This window comes from Mytilus trossulus, unplaced genomic scaffold (genome assembly GCF_036588685.1).
Source record: "Mytilus trossulus isolate FHL-02 unplaced genomic scaffold, PNRI_Mtr1.1.1.hap1 h1tg000050l__unscaffolded, whole genome shotgun sequence".
NCBI classification, from domain to species: domain Eukaryota; kingdom Metazoa; phylum Mollusca; class Bivalvia; order Mytilida; family Mytilidae; genus Mytilus; species Mytilus trossulus.
The window spans coordinates 1067891-1092196 of record NW_026963292.1 but is presented as its reverse complement, the minus strand read 5'-3'; the positions used below and the strand labels follow the sequence as shown (position 1 = coordinate 1092196).

The 24306-nt window shown below is 32.8% G+C and overlaps 2 protein-coding genes across 2 annotated transcripts; one reads left to right on the top strand and one right to left on the bottom strand.

Annotated features, from left to right (window-relative positions):
• Window positions 1–3151: 3151 nt before the first annotated feature.
• LOC134699257 (venom protein 164-like) lies at window positions 3152–6781 on the bottom strand. Its single transcript, XM_063560867.1, has 4 exons — window positions 6517–6781; window positions 5934–6078; window positions 4958–5080; window positions 3152–3291 (listed from the first exon to the last, which is right to left on the bottom strand). Exons 1-4 carry the CDS (start codon window positions 6559–6561, stop codon window positions 3278–3280), a joined length of 327 nt encoding a protein of 108 aa, XP_063416937.1. The 5' UTR covers window positions 6562–6781; the 3' UTR covers window positions 3152–3277.
• Window positions 6782–6835: 54 nt separating this feature from the next.
• LOC134699326 (uncharacterized) lies at window positions 6836–10501 on the top strand. Its single transcript, XM_063560938.1, has 5 exons — window positions 6836–6953; window positions 7458–7591; window positions 8794–8958; window positions 10158–10204; window positions 10463–10501. The coding sequence occupies exons 1-5, from the start codon at window positions 6904–6906 to the stop codon at window positions 10499–10501; spliced, it is 435 nt and encodes a 144-aa protein (XP_063417008.1). The 5' UTR covers window positions 6836–6903.
• Window positions 10502–24306: the final 13805 nt, after the last annotated feature.

Genomic DNA, 24306 nt, shown 5'->3' with positions numbered 1-24306 from the left:
CTCAGTAAAATTGGATAGCGTGCTTGCTAGCTGAACCGTGAAGCCATTATTACGTTAGATAAACAACAATTCCATTAGGAGGTTAGTCTGACAGATAACGAATATATCTGTCTATAGGACTAGGCTAATTTTGAAAGGAAGGTAGTATACCTTACCTTAAAATGACATCACAGTTCAGCTAGCAAGAAAGTTTACCAAAGATATAACCTTTAATTACACACTCAATGCAATCGGATGTAAACGCTCATCACATATAGTTGGTATTTAGATTTCAAGGTGACTTGTCACAGTTACTAGAGGTCAATCGTGAATATTATAAATTTCTCATTAAGTATTGATAATAAGATATGCATGTTGTCAAATTGTTGGTGTTGTGTAAAGGGAGAATCAAACTTTTCTAATTTTGAATAAATATAGCTGATAACTATAAATTGTGACCTTTCAAAGAATCAGTTATTTGAAAGGTCATAATACATATCCCACAAATTATCCAGCAAGTAAAACATTATCACTTATATGTAAAACTAATAATCCTTTAAATGGACTTATTCCAAAATAAAACCTAGCAATTTTACCATGAAATATTGTTTTTTGGTATTTTGACTTTAAATAAAAAAAAAAATGAAATTTAGTCTAAGAATGGATACATCAAGTTATACAAATCAATGAAACAGATTAGCTAAAAAAATTGAGAGGTTTTGGAGCCTTTTCCAAACACATGTAATTTAACAAAAGGAGCGGGATAAGGCTGATACTGACTTCAACCTAGAATTTGCATTGGTATTGTTTTGGTAGCAAATTATAATAAAGGAAGTATAGAATCTGCCTTATTTTTGATTACTGACCTTTAATGAGTTATTGGTATCTTATATGAAAGGAAAAAATTATGTTATGGGGCAAAATATTTTATCATGGGACCGTGTCAACAAAAGTATCCGTGGATATGTCCTAATATAGGTCTTATGATGTGTCTGAGACATGTCTTATGATGTAAACCAAAGCTATCTAAGGACAGTCTTAACTACGATTGTACTAGGACCATCCTGACACATTTACTAAATTGAAGAAAAAAAATATGTAGAGAATTCAATTACATATATTTTAATAAGGGATAGCAAAGAGTACTAGAGAACTCGGGTACTCGATCGGAAGTTCTCGGATACTCGTTTGCCTGTTATGCATCTTGATATATTTCTCTTCCGTTGAAATATCCCCTTCCTTATACTAAATAAAATCAATTAACAAAATAAATATGTGCTACTAATTGTTACAGTAGTACCAGCAATTTCCTTGTCTTCCGAGGGAATGTTTTCATTTGCACTACTTGTAATGAAAATAGAAAGTCAAACAGTATTTCGTCGGAAATTGCTGACCAGATCAGATTTCTAAACAAAAACAAAATCAAAGTGTCTTGCGGTGAACTCTACGCAAGTGCTGATAAGGGACATTTTAAACTGTATTTGTACACGGAACAACACTTTCATTGATTAATAATTAACTCATCACAAGCCGTAACACTTACCTTTGTGTGTAAATGCACTTCTATGTAAAGTGATTGGTATGATATGTATAATCAAATTAATTTCATTACTCTGAATTTGAAACTAAACTTTTTTAATTGTTTATTTTTCAACTTAAAGATAGGCGAATATACCGGAACCTAAAATTAAAAAAAAACTGACTACGTCATGGCTAATAAAAAACAAATAAGAAAAACAAAACACAGAAAGACACGAAAAAGCACAAGTTATGTGTCCACTATTGTTGTTACCAAATGAATGGACAGGTCGTATTTTGATAAATATCAACTCAGCAGAAACAGATGATACATATATAGTCTACTTTACAGGACTTTATATGCAAATGTTTTTTGGTTTTATTGGAATTTGGTTCATGAACACGTACACAAACAATACTTGTTATTATGAGAAGTGATTTATAGAAACGGCGGCCGTAAATTCATTGTTTAATTGACACAAAAACAGAGGCGCAAGCTATGTTTGAGTACGTTTGTCTTATGTTTATGAAAGGCAATAACAAAAACACTACATCTCACCTATAATAATTTTTAAATAGACGATTACAATTCATTCGAGTACTTGTGAATACTCGAATATTATTACCGAGTATCCGAGTATCAAATTTCCGATCTTTTGACATCCTGAATTTTAATCAAAGATTTATTTATTTCACTATATGTGTAAAGGGAGGGAGGATAACTCTTTATGGGAAACGATTACGCACAATTTTAAAATAATACTAGTTGATACGTTATTATATATGATAACAATTATATAGATGAATATCATACGACAACAAACCCAAATGGTCACACAATTTTTTAAGTACGATATTCGTGCTGCAATTTATTGTTGGTACATGTATGTAAATATTTTTTTGTCTATGTGTCAACTCGATTTCATTACATCTCTTGAATAAGAATTAATTCAAAAAGCGTCATTGTTTTCCACAAATAAATTAACACTGCATCGTTTGGTTATGTGTAAACAATGTCATTCATGACGGTAGTATTTTTCAAGCATGAAAAAGGACAGTACCACGTATTCTATATTTGAGTGTAACAATATGACATCGTCAACATACTATTTGGAGAGTTATTGATGTACATTTCATGAAAATTTGTATATATGAAATCAAATTTTAGTTTCTAGTAAAGCACTTTACCATATTACTCCGCAATATGTCAATGTATTTAGATATGTACATCAAGTTAGTCCTTGCACACCCGAACACATTTCTTGTAAAATGATAAAGTATTAAAAAAACCTCAAACTGAATACAATAGACGCTAATTGTTTCTTATAAGAAATATTTTAGGGATCAACTTTACCTACAAATCCAAGAAACACAATTTTTAACACCGTTTTCTATGTCATGTGTACTGTTGTTTGTCTATTTGTCTTTTTCATTTTTAGCCATGGCGTTAGCAGTTTATTTTAGATTTACGAGTTTGACTGTCCATCTGAAATCTTTCGTTCCTTTTTTTTTTTTTTTTTTTTTTAAAATCAAAATGACTTCGTTCCTCTTCCAAAACAAAAGAGAGACTATAATGCAACAATAAATGGTGCACTTAATGAGATATTTTTTTTATAGTGGATATACTACAATAAAATAACAAAATAACAGTAGATTAATTTAAATAACTTTAATTCACGTTTCAGTATCGTATACATATTTAGTCACTGTCTCATAACGATACACCAAGTGTTAGAACTATTATATAGTCATATCATATCAGGAATTTAACATAATCCTTTTAACCACATGTTCCTGAAAAAAAAAAGTCAACTTATTACGAGTTCAAAAATGTCAAGCAATGATAATATTATTAACTATATTCTCTTCTGTTATGATTAATAAGGATGTTCTTATCCCAAGCATAAAAACATAGCGGTATTTGTCACAGTCTTTTTCAACTTTTGATCTTTAGTGCTGTACAACCTTGTACTTTTTTTTCACTTTCGATCTTTTAAATCTGGGCGTCACTGGTGAGTCTTGTGTGGACGAGGCGCGTTTTTTGGCGTATTGAATTTTAAACCTGATGCCTTTTATTATCTATTGATCATCCGTTTCTTTGTCTAATACGTTTGTCCTGTACCAAGTCAGGAAAATAGCCATTGTTATACCATAGATTGTTTCTGTGTGTGTAACATTTTAACGTTGTGTTTCAGTTGTGCCGTGTTTGTTTCTCTTATATTTGCGTTTGAATTCACATTACTATAAGACGCGTCACGGTACTTTTCTATCCCAAATTCATGTATTTGGTTTTGATGTTATATATTTTTTATTCTCATCGGATTTTGTCAGAAGCTTAGCCAATTTCTGTGTGTGTTACATTTCAATGTTGAGTTGTTATTCTCCTTTTATATTTAATGCGTTTCCCTCTGTTATAGTTTGTTACCCCAATCTTGTTTTTTGTCCATAGATTTACAAGTTTTGAACAGCGGTATACTACTGTTGCCTTTATTAGTCAATGTACATAACTTTCAACGCATCAAATGAAAAAAGGTGACTGCTTGCATCATGGTATGTATATTAGTGACTTTGTATGAATGTTTGATTTTCCAAAAATGGAAGAAAGGTACTAGTAAATGTATTCTTTAACTTTAGATACATGCAGAACATAAATAGACAAATTGGAAAACAGAAGAAAACAAATTAAGTGAAATAAATGTGCATATGAATAATCTGAAAAACAATATTTTGTCATGTGATAGCGAAATACTAATTGTACCGTTGTCTCAATTAACGGAGCAGAAATAGCTTAGTTCATTGTACATATGACGTTGGTATATACTTATAAATCCTGTCATTGTGTAATTGTGCTGTGGTAAATTTATACATACTCGTCTTTAATGTTTGCTAATATGCTTGGTCTATTTGCCATTTTGGGCTTCTTTGTTCCTTATTTTGTTTTTATAATGATTAAGATTATAACCCAAAGTTGATTGATGTACCTCTTTTTTGACAATTTTACCAATTATGTTAGTATCATTTGTTCACTTATCGTGATCAATATAAAGGAATCTGACGCGACTGTCATATACAAGTGAGAGGTTAACAGCTACCTATAAAACCAGGTTTAATCTAACATTTTCTACATATAAAGAAAAGGCCTGTACCAAGTGAGGAATATGACAAATGTTATCCATTCGTTGGATGTGTTTGAGCTTTTGATATTGCCATTTGATAAGGAACTTTTCTTTTGGAATTTCCCTCTGAATTTAGTATTTTGGTGATATTTACCTTTGACACTTATTGACCACATAAGATCATTCATTTTTTAATTGGTTTCTATTCAAAAATACTTCAAATTGATATGTTATAGTTTCGAATTCTAATTTCACTGTATTTGAGACTTTTTTTTACAATTGTTTTGCTTTGAATTTCTATTGACTATTGTTTAAAAAACGATATTAAAATCTAATATATTTACCAATTTCACCGAGTGGAACTTCAATCAACTGTTTTCCAACACATTTTAATGGACTTTGACATGGGCATGCATATGTTACTGCATCAGGAGGAGTGGAGGCTGATCCGTATCCTACATAACATGCTGTAAAAGTAATATTTATAGTCGTATTTATATCTTTGACACATGTGAAGTTATAGATACACAATCGAATGATAAAGGATTCTTACAATCAAACATGCTTTAATAAAAAGTAAATAAATTATCCAGGATCTAACATCAGAAGATATTTTTTTAAGGCAACACAATAATTTACACTAAATTTAAAGGTTAATAAAAAACAGATGAGTTTTATTTACCGTTTTTTTCATGATATTGTCAGTTTGTTTTCCATTTTAGAGTTAGAATGTTCCTTTGGGATATGTTTTGTTTCTCATCGTTGGTTCACATTAAGGTGACTCGGGCCTATTAAACAGGTATGTAAAAGGGACCATTTTTCAATGAAATGAAAGGGAAAGTAGGAGGTGTTGACATATTTTTATCGGAATATAAAAAAACCGTTCCATGACATTTACTACAAAACTGTAATATAAAAAGGTGAAATGTAGCTTCAAAAATGAGCAAATAAAAAACATAAGTTACAGATGAATAAAAAAATATTTTGCCTTAAAACCCACATTTTGGCGGGAAAATGATGAAAATGGATGAAATGTCATTTTGACCCTATAACATATACAGATAATAACGAAAATATTCTATTAGTCGCATAACTACAATAAACTAAACATTTCTTATCAATCAAAATATTTTACAAAAATTATATGGAATTTATGACAAATACTTTTTTTATTCATTCGTGAAATTATGCGCAGTCGAATTAAGTATTTAAACGTACAAAACATTTGAAACCGTAACCCTTCTCTGCTTGGTAGAAATTATTAACATTGTATTGTGACAATATAACCAAAGGAAAACGACTGATATAAATATATCTTACAAGCACCGTGATGTCCTAATGGTACACAATGTCCATAGCTGTTTGCTCGTTTTCCTCGTGGAGGGTTATTGCTTAAACAACATTCATTGTTATGACAGTCTGCTTGTAAATTACAGTTTCTCGGTGCAGCTGTACCTAAGATACACTGAAACAAAAATGTTTAACAGTATAACAAAATGTTCTTTATTTATTAACTAATAGCGTTAACCATTCATGTATCGCATACTTTTACTTTTTCCAAATACCAAACGCTCCATATAATTAAACATTTGTATTATTCCATTAAAAGCAATATTTTTAATTAACGTCTTATAGTTGAATTTTAAATGTTTGGCTGATAATTTTCTGTATTAGATTGTTATATTAGATATACAAAGATGTGAAACAACTATATTAGCCCTATTCATTTTTTTTATCTCTCTTTTCAAAAGTTGATGACCACTTTACTGACACGTCAAAAGGTTATCGTTATCTTGGAGGAACCCAGCAGTTTCCATAAAACATTTTGCACAATTTCGTCGAAAGAAATACAAGAACAGTCTAACCTTGAATCTGCATTTTAAGAAACATCCCAATTACTTACCCCTAAACACAATAAAAGAACGCACAACTGTAGAACGAACTGCATTTTATTATTCTAGAAGGAAGAACGTGTCCTATTAAGATGATAAGATATACATATACTATATTTATCAATTGAATTCAACCACCAGCTGTTACTGAAGGTCAAAGGTGGGTATAGCTCTGGGTTTGGCAGAACTGCGCATGCTCCTTCCTTAATTTTCTTTGTTTTGATACTTCTTGCACGCAAATGGGCATTACAGTACATATATACTCAATTCAATGATAAAATCAGGAAGCAGTGGAAAGGTTTATAGGTACATTATGATAACGTAGTTGTCAATTACAAGATAAGGTTAAGATCGTGAAAGTTCCGTTAATCTTCATATCTGGCATTCTAACTGTCATTATGAAGTTATTTGTTTTCACATTTCTGTTTGGAATAAGTAACATTTTGTGGTACGTCTTTTTTTACTTCTTAACTAATCAACATTTCCTAAAAAGATCTATTTTATGAAGCATACCGAATGTGTTTGCGGATTGATAAAATGACCATAGTTGTTTGATAGGAAATGATTTTGGTTTCTTTGTTTTAATACAGAATGTAACTTAGAATATTTTCAAATTTTCAAACTCAATGATGTCTTAACCGGATTGTTTCATTTATGTAAAAGGTCAATCTTATCACATAACTAAATCAGTTTTATATGTTAAAAATGTTTACAATTTGGAGTTTAGTATGGCGTTAATTATCACTGGACTAGTATATATTTGTTTAGGGGCCAGCTGAAGGAAGACTCCGGGGGCAGGAATTTCTCGCTACATTGAAGACCTGCTGGTGATCTTCTGCTGTTGTTTTTTTCGATGGTCGGGTTGTTGTCTTATTGACACATTCCCCATTTCCAATCTCAATTTTATTGCACGAGGTAGATGTCGAAAACACTCTTTTTTATATCCATACAGCGCCCATCCACATGGTGGGTTAACGGTTCCAGAAGTTATTGAGAAACTATGGCTACTAGCAGATTTAGACAACAGCAATTGTTTGTCACTGACTGAATTTCAGGCAGAATTTATCACTTCATTCGACCATGATCGTGAGTACCTTTTAATGCCATCAATCCAACACAAACGAAATGTTATTGATTTTAGGGTCTAGCCATGACCGAAAAAAATTCGTTTAGATATATAGTAAAGAAAAGAAAGAGGCAGAGATAATGTCTTCTAAAAGTGTGAAAGTTGATTAAACCTACTTTCATTTGAATACAAAATATTTTATATGTATTGATACAATTAAAATAATTTTCCAGCCATTTTGAAAATTTCAATCAAGTCAGAAGTGCTGCATCTAAACGCTTAAACCATTATCCTTAATTTACATCGAAGAATATCTTCAAACAAAAAGGTGTTGTTTTGTATCTGAAACACCATACATAATTCTTTCAACTTAGTGCAGCGAATAATGTCCTTTGTATACATCTTTTGAGAACATCTCTCATTTTGTTAGCAAATTTCATTTTGTAATACCTTATGCCATAATACTTGTACAATTAATAAATCGTGATGGCAAAATAGAAAAGGACGATCAAGAGACAAACAACTATTAACAAAACACAAAATAGAACGCTAAAAAGACGTTCGTTTACATGGTCAAAATTAAGACTGAAAATGAGCAAAAGTTCTAATTATAAATTGATGTTATGGAGACTACTAACCACCTCCAATCAACACTTTTCTCCGTCATGTCACAAGTAATTCTTATTGATATTGCAATTGCATTATTGTGACAGAGGTATAGGCATATTGTCACCATTTGTCTTTCTCCGACCGGCAGTAATACATTTGTACATGTGCTAAAGTTTGACGTTGGTTTGGCTGTGCAAGATGTACAATTTTGCAGTCACGTCGAATCTGAATTTGGAGGTTAAATCCGATGCCTCGTTTAAAGAGCGGTTCTCTCTCATTTTTTTGTGTTTATAACCCTTTCAACAACTCTTTCATGGATTCGTATGTGGCCTGTTGCAAAGCTAAATTTCAATCCTTATTCATTTATCTCTAATTTGTCCGTGGCTTTCCAAATTCTCCTAACTTCATCCCGAACGGCCTCTATTACAGGAACTAGATTTTGTACAATTTTAAGCTTTTCTCTTCCTGAAATTGCTTGAAATATTTGCCACTGAATGATAAACAACCATAATTAATCAATCAATTATTTTTAAATTCAAAGTTTCAATTTTTATTTTATTGATGTAAAAAAACATAGTTCAGAATTTGCAAATACGATATTTTGTTTTCTTAGATTCTGGATCTGTAGCAGAACACGAGTTTGTTCACCAATGGCAGCACAACTATAAGGAGCACCACCAGATTGTTGTCCACATCTTCCAACATTTTGACATGGATAAAGACGGTGTATTGTCTAGTACCGACCTAAATGACCTCTTCCATCGTCTGGACAATAATGGTAATTACATAAAAAATCTTGAATCATTAGAGCTTGTTTTATATAATGCCTCGTTCACACGTACATTTAATTGGAATTGAATTCGAATCTAATGCGAATCAATTCGCTAATCGCGTTCACACACTCTTCTTTTCAAATTCGAATTCACCCAATTCGCATTAGCAATACGCTTTTGTTAATACGATTTAAAAGTTAACGGCGTTTGAACAGTAAAGCGAATTTGACGCGTATTGCAATCCGAATAAGAATTGACGTTAGGACGTAAAACATTTTGAATGCGAATTAAACTAATTAGAATTAGTTAATGAGAATCGAATTCGAATTACGTGTTAACTCAGCATTACATGACACATATCAAAACTATTGAACAGGTTTTTGTATTTTTCGAAACAGTTTGAAACATCAAAATGCAGCAATTATAGACCTTCAAAAACCTTACCAGGTGAAATGAATACAAGGTTCATATACTTTGTGAAAATGACCTCCATTTTCATTACAATTCATTGCTAACTCCAGACAGCAATTCAGACATTTGTTCGAGTTCCGAACGAGATTTCTTCTCTCAGGTCTGACATTGAGTAAAATAATGCATAGGAGTCAATTAAAACAATTCTGATTCTTTGTCTGAAGGGCAAAATGTCTCCGTTATGTATAATAAAATAAACCAATTGAGAAATAAATAAAGAATCGAAAGGGGAATTCTTCAACCGTTTGTCGCATAGAGTTCAATTTCATTAAAATGATGAAGGTTGTGATTTCATTTCATTGTACGAGGTTGATTTTGTGTTGATTTTAGATCATGATAAAAGAGATATCAAAGGGACATGCAAACTCATAAGTTGAAAATAAACTGCCAACAAAGGAAAAAGACAAACACACAAACAAACAAACCAAACAACAATTCACAAAACACAACATAGAACGCTAAAATGTGATCAGCACGAACGAACCATGCCAAAAGTGGGGTGATTTAAGGTGCTTCGAAAGGGTAAGGCACACGTCATTCTACTTATGTTAGTACAAACCCGGTAATTCAGTAGGTCATATTCGGGGAAAAGGGGGCGGAATTGTAGTTGCGATACTGGAAAATATTCACTATCATCTGAGAAACGGATATTTCGTAACGGCCTACTAAATCGTGATGGCGTCGGTAAAGTGCCAATTTTTATAATCCTATTAAATGTTTTTATTGTCTTCAGTTAACCACTGTTTGGAACACAACGAATATGCTGCATTGATGTCATATGTAAGTAAACGATATCATTGTTTTAACTTCCTTTTATCACTTCTGTTTTTCTCTGGTTTTTTTTTCTCTCTCAAAACATTACATAGCAATTCCTTAGTAAATTCTAACTGATTTGAAGTACACATGAACTACAAATTTTGCATTACAACTGTATTAGTGTAACAGTTACAAATGAGGATTTCAAAATGAAGTAAGTGATTCAACACAAGAGGAAAATAATAATAAATTATTTGATATGATTGTAATTTGTATTTCCAGTTGTACGGTACTGCACCATTGCCAGAATTGACACCATAGAGCATGCATAAAGAAAAATACGTCAGAAATCGCTATATACACAGATGAAATTCTTAGTACTAGCAATGCATATTAAATTACTTTAGATAGATGTATAACATTTTGTTTTGTGTAGTTTATCTATTGAATATAAACTTAAGTTAATACTATTCACCAGAAATCAAACGACAAGGAAGTTCATAACCCTAATTCACCGTTTGGTCTTCAAGAATGAGCAAATCCCCCGCAATATAGTACGCTATAAAAGGCATAGCAATGTAAAATGTAATAAAATCAGAAAGAGAATATCAATGGACTGCTTTATAGTAAAAATTAAAAAAAATAAAAACCCATTATGCCGAACAACAACCAACGAAAGCCTCTGTATTAAGGGACGCTGACTTTGGATACGCACAAACAACAATCAGCGTGCTCCTAACATTTTTGTCTTTACTTGCTCTCTTACCTTGTCACAGTCGATACGGAAATGACATCTAGAGAAAAAAAGTACGGTCTTCAAAACTATACAGGTGTCTATACAGGATCATACAATATGTCAATAAAACGAGTCTATGTTTTAAACTCAACGGTTTGAATTTTCCTCCTTTTAATCTCAACCAGAGGAAGAACATTAGCCCCACAAACATACAGTAACAATGCTCGTCATAAAACACTAAGCTTTGTAATAACGGTATAAAACTACACTTGACATAATAAGACCGTAACAGTAAGAGCACATGTTTCAAAACTAACATTTAAATCGAACGCCACTCCATGTTATTTCATCACGAATTCAATACGTCATCGTATTAAATGTCTAGTCCGAAAAATATTTTAGGGAACTAAATAAAGGCAACAGTAGTATACCGCTGTTCAAAACTCATTAATCCATGGACAAAAAACAAAATCGGGGTAACAAACTAAAATCGAGGGAAACGCATTAAATATAAGAGGAGAACAATGACACAAAACCGAAACGCAACACACACAGAAACGGACCAAGCATGAGACAAAATCCCACGAGAGGATAAACAAGTACGGTGCCACGTCTTATCTTAATATCTTAAAAATAAGAGAAAACAAACGACACAACATAAAAATGCAACACACACAGAAACGAACAATAATATAACAATGGCCATCTTCCTGACTTGGTACAGGACATTTTTAAAGGGGAATAAAAATGGTGGGTTGAACCTGGTTTTGTGGCATGCCAAACTTCGCACTTTAATGGCCAAGTTAAATATAACATTGAAATTACAACATAATATTACAGGACTACAATACAAATAATTAGGAGAACATCTTAGACAAAGAAACACATGATTAATAGATAACAAAAAGAATCAGGTTTAAAATTCAATACGTCAAAAATGCGCCTCGTCAACACAAGAGTCACCAGTGACGCCCAGATATAAATGATCGAAAGTGAAAAAAAAGTACAAAGTTGTACAGCACTGAAGATCAAAAGTTGAAAAAGGTTGTGCAAAATACGGCGTAGTTTTTATGCTTGGGATAAGAACATCCTTATTAATTAGAACAATTAATGCAATTGTAAACAGTAAATTTTATCAAATGAATATGAAAGATATATATAATTTAAAAGTAGAATAGAATTAGGATTGATTTAAGATTATATTAGAACTAAATACTGAAGCCAAACGTTGTTTTCGATAGCGTAGTTATGTACTTGTAAGGAACAAATTCCCTATTGGAAATAAATCTTACCTTTTAACATTTATTGTAATGATTTTTACACATGGGACACTCATTGTGTAGTAGAATTCAACAAAACAATCAACAACGAAGAAATCACGTTACAGAAAGCCTGACTAAGCACATGCACACAATATAGTTGGATCATATTAGGGTTACGTAATTGCAAGTCCCCTTTACATACAAAACACACAATAAAAAAGTTGCACGGTGCAACCACAAATAAAGGATAACCTCTTACTTGTGCAAAGATAAAAAAACAGCCGGCATTTCACTAGTAAAGCAATGTCTAAATGTGGTTGCTTCCAAAATAGGCAAGATAGCTAGCTACAGCTGCTGTTTGGATACTTCCGCTCAAACAAAACAGTAAAGAAACAAAAAATGGCAAAATGAGTTTGATCTCTTTCAAAAAGTTTCACTAACAGTACGATTTCTTTATCTGACAAAGGTGAACGCAAATAACCAATATGTAATTTGTGCTGATCCATGAATATTTCTAAAACTAATTGAAAGACATATATTGGCGCGTCCATTTTGTGAATATCCTATTTCTTTGTTGTGTGTGTTTTATGATGCATGATTTTGTTATGAGTTGTTATTGGCTTTGAACTAGCTTTAATTAGCTGCGAGTACTCTCGGATCTGTTCTGAGTGTCTTTTTTGTTGTTGGGATGTAAAGGTACCCTGTCACGTCCGATCTGTGTATTTGTTAGATGTATTTCTGCTTTTTATTAATCTAATGAGTTAAGTCCTTTTAAACTATGTTTTAGTTCACCTGGCCCAAAGGCCCGATTGAGCTTTTTAATCACTTGCTGTCCGTCGTCAGTCGTTGTCGTCTGTCGTCGTTAACTTTTACAAAAATCTTCTCCTCTGAAACTACTGGGCCAAATTTAACCAAACTTAGCCACAATCATAATTGGGGCATAATGTTCAGCAAAGTAAGATCAACAAATAAGCACCCCTTAAGGAGTTATTGCCCTTTATAGTCATTTTTGACAAATTTTTCATAAATTTTTGTAATCTTTTACAAAAATCTTCTCCTCTGAAACTACTGGATCAATTTTTACCTAACTTAGGCACAATCATTATTAGGGAATATTGTTTAAAATGTGTGCGGTGACCCAGCCAACCAATCAAGATGGCCACCATGGCTAACATAGGACATAGGAGTAAAATGTAGATTTTGGCTTATAAATTTGAAACCAAAGCATTTAGAGCAAATATGTCAAGGGATTAAATTGTTTATCCAATCAATATCTATCTGCCCTGAAATTTTCAGATATATCGCGGACAACCGGTTGTTGGGTTGCTGCCCATGAATTGGTAATTTTAAAGAATTTTGCCGTTTTTGGTTATTACCTTGAATCTTATTATAGATAAAGATAAACTGTAAACAGCAATAATGTTAAGCAAAGAAAATGAAGAGGTCAAGTCTGGTATAATATAGATAGAGAAAATTGTCAGTAACAAGAATGTTCAGGTAAGTAAGATCTACAAACACATCACCATCATCAAAACACAATTTTGTCATGAATCCATCTGTGTCCTTTGTTTAATATCACATTGACCAATGTGAGCGACACAGGATCTTTAGAGCTCTAGTTATAGTTTGTTTTTGTGTTGTACTTTTACAACACTGTCCCAGGTTAGGGGAGAGTTGGCGCCTTTAAACTAGTATAACCATGTAACATTCTGTAAATGACTGTTTCAAGTCAGGAGTCTATAAATCAGAGGTTGTCGTTTGTTGCTTCGTATCATATTTGTTTTTTGTCTGTTATTGTGTACAAATAACAAATAAGGCTGTTTGTTTTCTCATTTGAATTGCTTTACATTTGTCATTTCGAGGTTTTTAATAACAGGCAATGCGGTTATGGTTTTCCTTATTGTTGAAGGCCGTACGGTGACATATAGTTGTAAACTTTTATGTCATTTTGTCTCTGGCGGAGTGTTGTCTCGTTGTAGTCCGGCGGCTTTGTGAAAAATTGTGCACATCCTGATACAAGCATGAAATTTGGCATAGACCTTCCTCAACTACTTCTCTTTTATTTCAGATAGGGAGGCATTTGAAAAAAATGTCTCACTTCCGGTAAAATCCAAAATGGCGGACGTCATACTTAAATCAGCCCAATATCGAAGGTTAGCGTGTAAAATGTCCTATTATCATGCTACTATCATAATATTTGGTACAGACCTTTACGTTTTACTACTTTTGGATAAATTAAATAGATTAGATGTCTTCAGAAACCCCACTTCCGGTTAAAATCCAATATGGCGGACATTGTACTTAAATAAGCTTATTTTTTAGGGAGGGTAATTGAAATGTGTTTTAACGTGTTGCTACTATAATTACATTGTGTATGAACCTTTCTTTGGTGCCTCTGATGGAGACAATGTAAAAGAAATATGTCTTAAAAACCCTTACTGAGAAATATCAATTTTTTATTTAAATTTTCAACTTTTTTCAAAATGTAAAGAAAATGATTTAATTTTGTGCTGGTCATTAAACTTTTGGCTTTAAGTTATCCCCAAAACCAGTTATTCTAGCATGTTGTAAATGCTAAGATATAAATTTGACACTACCGGTAAAAATATGACGTACATTTCAAAGATGAGTCCTCAATGTAGAGTTTTGGATAGATTGATTTAAACAAAATAAAATCACTATAGTACTAAAAAATATTTAAAATTACTACTATTTGGCCAAGAATACATGTTTATTCACAGTCAACACCACATGCACACAAGGCAGTGCATGGGAGACCCGATTTTACACATTAAAAATAACCGTGGCATCCTTTCTTACATCCATAATGTACAAGCTTCTGAAAAAGATGAGGTCTCAGAAAGAGTTTTTTTTAAAAAGGGACCCTCAATGTCCCTTCGCAATCCATTAGCGACAAGAGTAGGTAGCATAAGAGTCAATCCAAAGCTCGTCTCACTAAACACCTCCATTAGTATATTACACGTTTTACATGCTTGAAAAGACTAGAACAAGTCGTGGGAATAGCCTCACCTAAAATGAGTTTTCCCTTTTGTGCAAAAACTGACTTTCTTGCTTCGTTAATCATGTTAGATCTGATAAGTTTGTGCGATCTTACAGTAAAACCCCGGTGATTTAGGCTGATCAATCATCATTCTTTATGTTAAAGTCACATCTTCAAATACCATCAATGTCTCCCATGTCTTTTTTTCCCTTTTCAAGCAAAGAGAGAACAGTATATCACAACCCGTCATAAGGTATGGGTCAGAAATAAAAGTGTGTGATCACTCATTGCCTAGTGCATTTGAAAGGCCATTGATAGATATTAATCCAAAGATTTTTGCCTCCCCAGATACAATCCATAGTTCGCCTGCCCCTATGTCACGGAATAGCGAAATAGTATTGACAGCATCATCAGTGACTGTTAATCATGACTCGTTTAAGTGCGTGTGTCACTGCATCAGAGACATGCACCATGATGCAAGTGTAAGTCTCTTTATGTGAACATGGTGCTACACTTAAAATACATCACGTGGTGAATAAGATAGAATATCCTGAGCATTTGTTGCTACAACTACCATACTCATCAAAGACTTCATCCACTCTTGTTACAGTCTTAAGATATTTTATTAAGGTAAGGACATAACACCCAATCATCATACTCGTTAGGAAACACCTTAAAATTGACACTATAACAACAGTGGATGTAGTGTTGGATGTGAACATAGACAAAACTGGTAGTTTGAAAGCTGCTAAAAGAAGCAAGGGCAACATTAAGGAGAAAGGGAATACACAGACAAAGTAACTCAGGATTAAAAACATCCTCAAAATTGGGAAATTTTTCTGAGAGATGACGACAGTAAGAAAGAACTTTTAAGTTTTCATTCACAGGAGCTTGCTTAATACAATTTTGAGTACAAGGTAGTTGAAGCAACACATGCTCAGGATGTTCAGTGTTATCCACCACTTTCAAGTTTAGAACCATGTTTACACGAAGAGACTGACACTAGAATCAAGATAGATGTGTCTGATGCAGTGAAACCTAGACTTAACTGAGTCATGACTCAAACAGTCGATACTGATGTCATTGCTGTTTCACTATTCCGTGACATAGGGGCAGACAAATTTGGAAGGGGATATATATCAATCAATGACCTTTCAAATGCACTAGGCATTAAAAGATAACACGTTTGCTGGAAAAGGAACTGTGTTGGTGACATTAATGGAGTTTGAAGATGTGACTATAGCATTTAGAATGATGATTGACCAGCCAACATCACCATATGGATTTGATGTTTAATGTCATTGAAAACGATACGTGGTTGTGTTGGAAGATCGAAAAAAAAAAGAAACAGATTAGGTTAACAAGGCAAGAAAATATGTGTTTTTGCACAACTTTTTGGAATTTTGATCCTCAATGCTCTTCAACTTTGTAATTGTTTGGCTTTATAAATATTTTGACATGAGCGTAACTGATGAGTCTTATGTAGACGAAACGCGCGTCTGGCGTACTAAATTATAATCCTGGTACCTATGATAACTATTTGCAGAATTTATGGATGTAAGAAACAATACCACAGTCCTTGTAAATGTTGGATATCAGCTCTCCGATTGTGAATTGCGGCCTACTGAATAGGCTGATTGGGTATTATGTCCTTACCTAAATAAAATACCTTGAAACTGAAATACGAGTGGATAAAGTCTTGGATGCGTATGGTAGTTATAGCAACAAATGGTCAGGATATTCTATCTTATCCACCACGTAATGCATTTCAAGTTCAGCACCAAGTTCACATTTAGAGGCAAACACTAAAATCATGGTGCATGTGTCTGATGCAGTGAAACACGCACTTAAACGAGTCATGAGTCGTTAATGATGATGCTGTCACTACTGGTTCGCTATTCCGTGACATAGGGGTAGACGAACTATGGATTATGTTTGGGAGGGTAAAAGACTTTGAATTAATATCTATCAATGGCCTTTCAAATGCACTAGGCAATGAGTGATCTGAGTGATCTGAAACACTTATTGTTATCCATGTCTTTACCTGTTGTGATATGGTTCTCTCTTTGCTTGAAAGGGGGAAAAGGACTATGTGGGAGACATTGATTGCATTTGAAGATGTGACTTTAACAAAAAGAATGATGATTAATCAGACTAAATCACCGGGGTTTTACTGTAAGATCGCACACACTTAACAGATGGGTATAGCATGGTTAACAAAGCAAGAAAATAACTATTTGCGCAACAGGGACGGCTTTTTGAGGCTATTCCCTCAATTTGGTCTAGTCTTTTCCAGCATGTAAATCATGCAATATACTAAGGTAGGTGTTTAGGGAGACATGCTTGGGATTGGCTCTTATGCTACCCACTCCAGGCGGGGGCAAAGAGGATAACTTTTGAAAAACTCTTTTTGAGGCCTCATCATTTTGTAAAAAGCTTATACATTGTGGATGTAAGAAAGGATACCGGGGTCATTTTTAATGTGGAAAATCGGTTATCCCGTGCACTTCGATGTGTGCATGACATGGTGACTGTGACTAAACATGAATTCTTGGCTAAATAGTATTAATTTTAAATGATTTTTAGTACTATAGTGATTTTATTTTGTTTTAATCAATCTATCCAAAACTCTACATCAAAGAAATAGATTGAGGACTCATCTTTGAAATTTACGTCATATTTTTAACCGGAAGTGTCAACTTTATATCTAAATATTAACAACATGCTAGAATGAGTGGTTTTGAGGATAATTAAAAGCCAAAAGTTTACCAGCACAAAATAAAATCATTTTCTTTACATTTTGAAAAAAGTTGAAAATTTGAATAAAAAATTGATATTTCTATGTCCGCCATTTTGGGTATTACCGGAAGAAAGGGTTTTTAAGACATATGTCTTATGCATTGTATCCACCATAAACACCAAAGAAATGTTCATACACAATCTAATAATAGTAGCAATACGTTAAAACACATTTCAGTTACCCTCCCTAAAAAATAAGCTTATTTAAGTACAATGTCAGCCATATTGGATTTTAACCGGAAGTGGGGTTTCTGAAGACATCTAATCTATTTATTTATCCAAAAGTAGTAAAAAACAAAGGTTTGTACCAAATATTATGATAGAAGCATGATAATAGCACATTTTTACACGCTTACCTTCGATATTGGGCTGATTTAAGTATGACGTCTGCCATTTTGGATTTTACCGGAAGTGAGACATTTTTTTCAAATGCCTCCCTATCTGAAATAAAAGAGTAATAGTTGAGGAAGGTCTATGCCAAATTTCATGCTTGTAACAGGATGTGCACAATTCGTCTGAAATATGCTCGTAGCCGCCGGACTATTGGCAATTATATCACATCCTCTTATTTTTATACATACATTTTTACAACAAGACTATTGCACTAGAGAATATTTTCCTTTGAACTAAAGGAACTAAGAAACTATTTGGCACATTAGGTTGCAACACTAGTAAAATTACAAAAGCCTTTGAAATAATATTAATGTAATCGATAAATGAACATGTTAATATAATCTGGACATTTCATTAATGCAGTACCGTCACTTGTTATGTCATGAACATATTAAAAATGACACATTTGGGCTTAAATCACAATTTAAGTACAGGTGTAAGACAAAACAGATAGGAACAACAGCCTTAACCAAAAAGATATTGTAATTACACTTGTCTTATCTTTGTGTAAAATACAGTTTGCAGAAAAATATATTTTTTTGGTAAAGCTATCTCTCATATTTAAAAATAAATGACAAAAGAAGCGTCTGTTTTGTAGTTTTTTTCCTTCTTTTCCACTAAATTCTAAAAGTCTTGCTGCAAATATCAAAAATAAAAATACTGATGTCTGAAAGACTTGTGTTTAAAGAACAACTAAATGTTGTTATTGAGTAAATCTAAGATACTTTTTTTTTATTTTGAATTCAGGAGACCAAAACATACCCGTATCATACCTTCTATTACGAAAATGAAAGCAACGGGACCCTGTACTTAAAGGAAAATATGAATCAAATATGTTTTCCTTTATTTTTAACATGGGCTTCGGTTTCTAAATGGATATTACTTTAAAGTAGTCTGTATCTCTAAAAGTGAAATATTTTGATTATGGGATAGACAATTGTGTTTTGAAATAACTACTAACTTTTGGCTATACGTGCATCATAATGGTTTTTCTTTTACAAATTGTGACTTGGATGGAGAGTTAGTCTCATTGGCACTCATACCACATCTGCTTATATCTATCACAATAAAGGAGTGCATCATAATAAAGGGAAAACATGGCTATATGCTATTTTTCGAATAGAGAACGCCCCATTTGATGTTTCTTTTAAGTTTTTTTATGTTCGGGATGAACCAATTTTAATAGTTATTGGAGGACAAGTTATATATTTTGCTTATGCCCATTTCAACTGACTTTATTAAAAACCCTATGAAAGATAGCAGAGGTGTGCTAAATTTCATTTCCACATCGATAACATACTAGCGAATAACTTAATTTTAAACCGGACAATTTGAAAAAAAAGTTAACAAAAGGAGTTTTTATTCAAGCGCACGATCAAAATTTTGCTTCTAATATACTAATATCATTGTTCTGAGAGTATTTTTCTCTATGCTTTCTGCTCATTAGTGCAATAAATCTTCAAAATTCATGACGTCATCAACGACAAAATCTTAGTTTAAACCAATTTTTACTTACAAATATTATATTGCTATACAATAAAAGGGTCATTGCATAAATATTGAGGAATATTGTCCCTCATAGAATTAACATATATTGCACTCGCTAGCTTGTGCAATATAAAATTCTACTTTGGACAATATTCCACAATATTCATGCAATGACCCTATATTCTCTTATGATTATGGCCTGTTATCTATTGATATTTCTTTCATGGAGTGTGACTCGAAATGGTGACTAGAGAACTGCGTTAATTTGATTGGCTTATCCAGCATCATGAGAAGAATTTACGACATGTCTATTGGCTATTCGTTAGGTCATTGACAACTTTAAAAAGGTAAGACGATGCACATTTCGTCCATGGCAACGGGCATATGTGATTTCTGAAATGATATACAAAACATTCACACTTTTCACATGCAAATCTTCTTATTGTCAATCTTATTAAATTCTGAAGCTTACAAAAAGTTTAAAATGTCTGAGTTTAAACGTATAGCCGGGTAGAATGGCTATTCGACTATATGTAAATCAAGAAGGAAGATTCGCTCCTTAAACTTTTATTTTAGCAGTCCGGCAAGACCGAACAACAAACTCCAAACTAAATGTAATGTAACATACAAACAATAACAATATATATAAGCACAAGCGATTAAAGGATTAAGCAGATTAACAGATGACAAATTAGAAATAACAATAGATTAAAAGAGTAATTAGTGTCCGACACGTATTTGTAAATTGTAGTCCAAACTGTCACCGAGAATAAATAATGAAATAAATTGAGTAAATGCATTTAAGACCTTTGTCCAAGATTATGACACATAATCCGTGTAAAACACTTATGCCTAAATTTACGACAAAGTCTAGAATAGTTAAATAAATGCAAAACCTAAATATACATTAAAACAATTGAATAACTAAAATGTTGTTTAAAAACTATTTCATTGCACTGTCCAAATTGTCCGGTCATATATTCCCACGGCCCCTGAAGACACGTCCCGGGTCTTAATATTATATTTAATTGAAATTGTTCCTGAAGTTTCTTCTGTGATTGTAGCGTCCTCTGTAACGATAGTTTTGGTTTGGAGGATTATCTTCTCTTGTATTTTTCCGAATATTGTCCAGTTCGTCTTCTAGTGTTGTGATTCGATTCAACATACGTTTCTTTGTCGCGCTGTAATTGATATTGCTGGTCGATGGCTTTACATCTTTGATCGTATATCCGAGAATGAACTGCTTTAAGATCTGTATTGCGTTCCTGTAATTTTTCTATTTCTTTTTTATCATCTGCACCTTGTTTTTGATTTTTTTCTAAATTGCGAATTACACTGTTATGCTCTTGTTTCAGCTCTTTGAATTTCTTTTCGTAATGAACACTTTTGATCTCAAACTTCACTCTCTCTGAATGCACTCGGTCGTGCCTGAGTGTAATGCTATCAATGAATTCTCTATCATAATTAAAGGCGGGAAAGAAATCCATCAGTTCAATAGTGGTTAGTTCCGCACAAGGAAAAATTTTCATAGCTTTGTTTTCCTTGAATATCCTCATCCTTTCTGCATCGCGACGTAATTTCGATTTCGATTTAACTTTGACAACTTTCACGTCCGGTCGTCTGTGAAAACTACACATTCTGGCGAAATGTCCAAAATTTCTGCACTTAAAGCAAAATGACGTTTTTGTCGTACATTGTCTAAAATGAAATTGATTGTTCACAGTCTTTCCACAAAACTTACATAGGCAGTTGTCCATATGTTGCGTTGAATTTCTGGTCTGAAAGGTAGTTCCATTATCAGACATCTGGTATCTCCAGTTTCGGCCAAAATTTCTGGTTCTCTGCGTATCCATTTTTCTGTTTGCTGGGGGATCAGCTTCACAGGTAGAACAAGGTATCCGAAAGATCCGTTGCCCGTACGTCCTAACACCAGATATTGCCGGGTAGAATGGCTATTCGACTATATGTAAATCAAGAAGGAAGATTCGCTCCTTAAACTTTTATTTTAGCAGTCCGGCAAGACCGAACAACAAACTCCAAACTAAATGTAATGTAACATACAAACAATAACAATATATATAAGCACAAGCGATTAAAGGATTAAGCAGATTAACAGATGACAAATTAGAAATAACAATAGATTAAAAGAGTAATTAGTGTCCGACACGTATTTGTAAATTGTAGTCCAAACTGTCACCGAGAATAAATAATGAAATAAATTGAGTAAATGCATTTAAGACCTTTGTCCAAGATTATGACACATAATCCGTGTAAAACACTTATGCCTAAATTTACGACAAAGTCTAGAATAGTTAAATAAATGCAAAACCTAAATATACATTAAAACAATTGAATAACTAAAATGTTGTTTAAAAACTATTTCATTGCACTGTCCAAATTGTCCGGTCATAAACGTTTGACTCCGGTACAGGACATATGACGTCATTCAGGTAAGAACAAAAGACTAGACCATCTGATAACATGATTACTAAATTTGTGTTGTGCATGTACTGATTTTGTATCATGAATAGATACCCTATATCCTTTGTTTTTCTATTAGAAAAACGATTCGCGGAATTTTTAATTTAACACAGTGAGAGTGTTGACTATAAGAGATATAGGTTCAACTCTTGAGAATTGGATATCGCTTGATATCAACTCTCGTTATTTAATTTAAATAGTTATAATAAACTCTCCGAGACTCGTTTATTGTTATATTGAAATTAAATAACAAGAGTTGATATCAAACAATACCCAATTTTCACTCGTTATGAAACTATAAACATTTAAATAGCAAAACCTGCTATTAAAAATCGAGCTGTCAATCAAATGATTCAGCTGAGTCCGAAAGCTTCTAATATACGAATGGGAAACAACCTGTTTGATCATCCAGACATCTGGTGCTTTAAAAAAAAACCCACCAAAACACTGGTGCATTTTTGTTACTTTAAGACAAAAGTGATGGATCATAATCAAAATGAAGTAACTTTGATAATTCAGTGCCCGTTGCAGACATGCTTGTGCGTTTATTTATCAAATCAAAGATGAAATATGACAGATCATCTATGAACCAAACGAAACGATTAAAACAAGGAATCTATTCCAGTTATTCAACCAATAGCCCTTAATGGTAGAGTTGAAATCATCTCTTCGAAAGATATACGGACGCGATCGTGCTTGATTAACTGTAATGATATTCCTGTGTTACAGATGGTAGCAGATATGAGTTCACCCTAGTATGTGGTTTCTTAGGTTTTCTATGTAGCGTGTTGTGAACTTTTATAATCATGTTTATCTTTGAATGAGGGTGTCCTCTCCTCACATTACAGAACTTAAGTCATCAATTAAATTAGCTTATAAATATAAGAAAACAGCAGAATGACGAATTCATTTTGAGATTGAAAACAAGTTTTTTTTTTCTCCAGAAATCAATAAATGAATATGTAATTGCAAACAAATCAACATCTTGAAAGTAAAAAATTTGAATATACAAACCAATAATTTTCTATTCACTCTATCAGTTATTACGGTACAAAATTTTAAGCCTGGTATCTTTGATGAATGGTTTTTCATTGGATATGTAAGTTTCACGTTGAACTAACTTTTGTGTTACGTTCATTTCATACAGATTTTTTTTTATTAAATCACGATGGTTTTATCGCCATACATATTGTGTTAGTCGAAATAAAAATAGGGTCCGGGGATCTTCCTGCTTTTCTTCAAAATCTACAAACATATTAGCATGAATATAAATGCAAAAAGTCAGGTATTTATTATATCTTGTGATCGAATTAATAGAAAAGTCCTATATAAGAACAGGAAAAGATAAGGCTACTTACTCTCTGCAAACATTTTTTGTTTTGTTTTTGCTGTGCATGTACTGTTTTTGTGTCATTTGATACATTTACCCTTTGTGAAATTAAACATACTTACATTCAGATTAATTCAATAACACTAATTCGCTAAGGCTAATAGATCTCTATTCATAACTATATGACCGTCGAAAGTCTTCTGAGGTCACCTCGATAGTTAACTAGGTGGCGTCTAGACTAAAATACAGACTAAAAGTTAATACTTATTATCGCGTCCATGCATTGTTAATTGTTTATTATAAACTTTTTAAAATTTGGATATACGTTTTAGTATGTTATTTAATAATCTGAATTAAGTAGGTGAACATGAATTTGACAGCTAATGCCTCTTATAAAGCTTGTTTTGTTTCAGGGATAAGATGCTTGTTACGTAGGATTGATTGACAGACTTCAATGATGTACTTAGGTGAGGTTATGGAATTTGTGTCAAATGATCGGACACTTTGTTGTTTTTCCATATATACGATACAATGAAAAGTATTTTGCCCCATAACTCCCATTTTTTTTTTATATAAGACTTAATAGCTCATGAAAGGTCATTTACCAAAATTTTAGAAGATTCCTGATTTTCTTTC

Coding starts and splice junctions, on each gene's coding strand:
- LOC134699257 (XM_063560867.1), bottom strand. CDS start 6,561: ATGCAGTTCGTTCTACAGTTGTGCGTTCTTTTATTGTGTTTAGGG. Junction 6,079..6,516: donor TTCTTTTATTGTGTTTAGGG/GTAAGTAATTGG, acceptor TTTTTGTTTCAG/TGTATCTTAGGTACAGCTGC. Junction 5,081..5,933: donor ATTAGGACATCACGGTGCTT/GTAAGATATATT, acceptor TTACTTTTACAG/CATGTTATGTAGGATACGGA.
- LOC134699326 (XM_063560938.1), top strand. CDS start 6,904: ATGAAGTTATTTGTTTTCACATTTCTGTTTGGAATAAGTAACATTTTG. Junction 6,954..7,457: donor GGAATAAGTAACATTTTGTG/GTACGTCTTTTT, acceptor ATATCCATACAG/CGCCCATCCACATGGTGGGT. Junction 7,592..8,793: donor CACTTCATTCGACCATGATC/GTGAGTACCTTT, acceptor TTGTTTTCTTAG/ATTCTGGATCTGTAGCAGAA.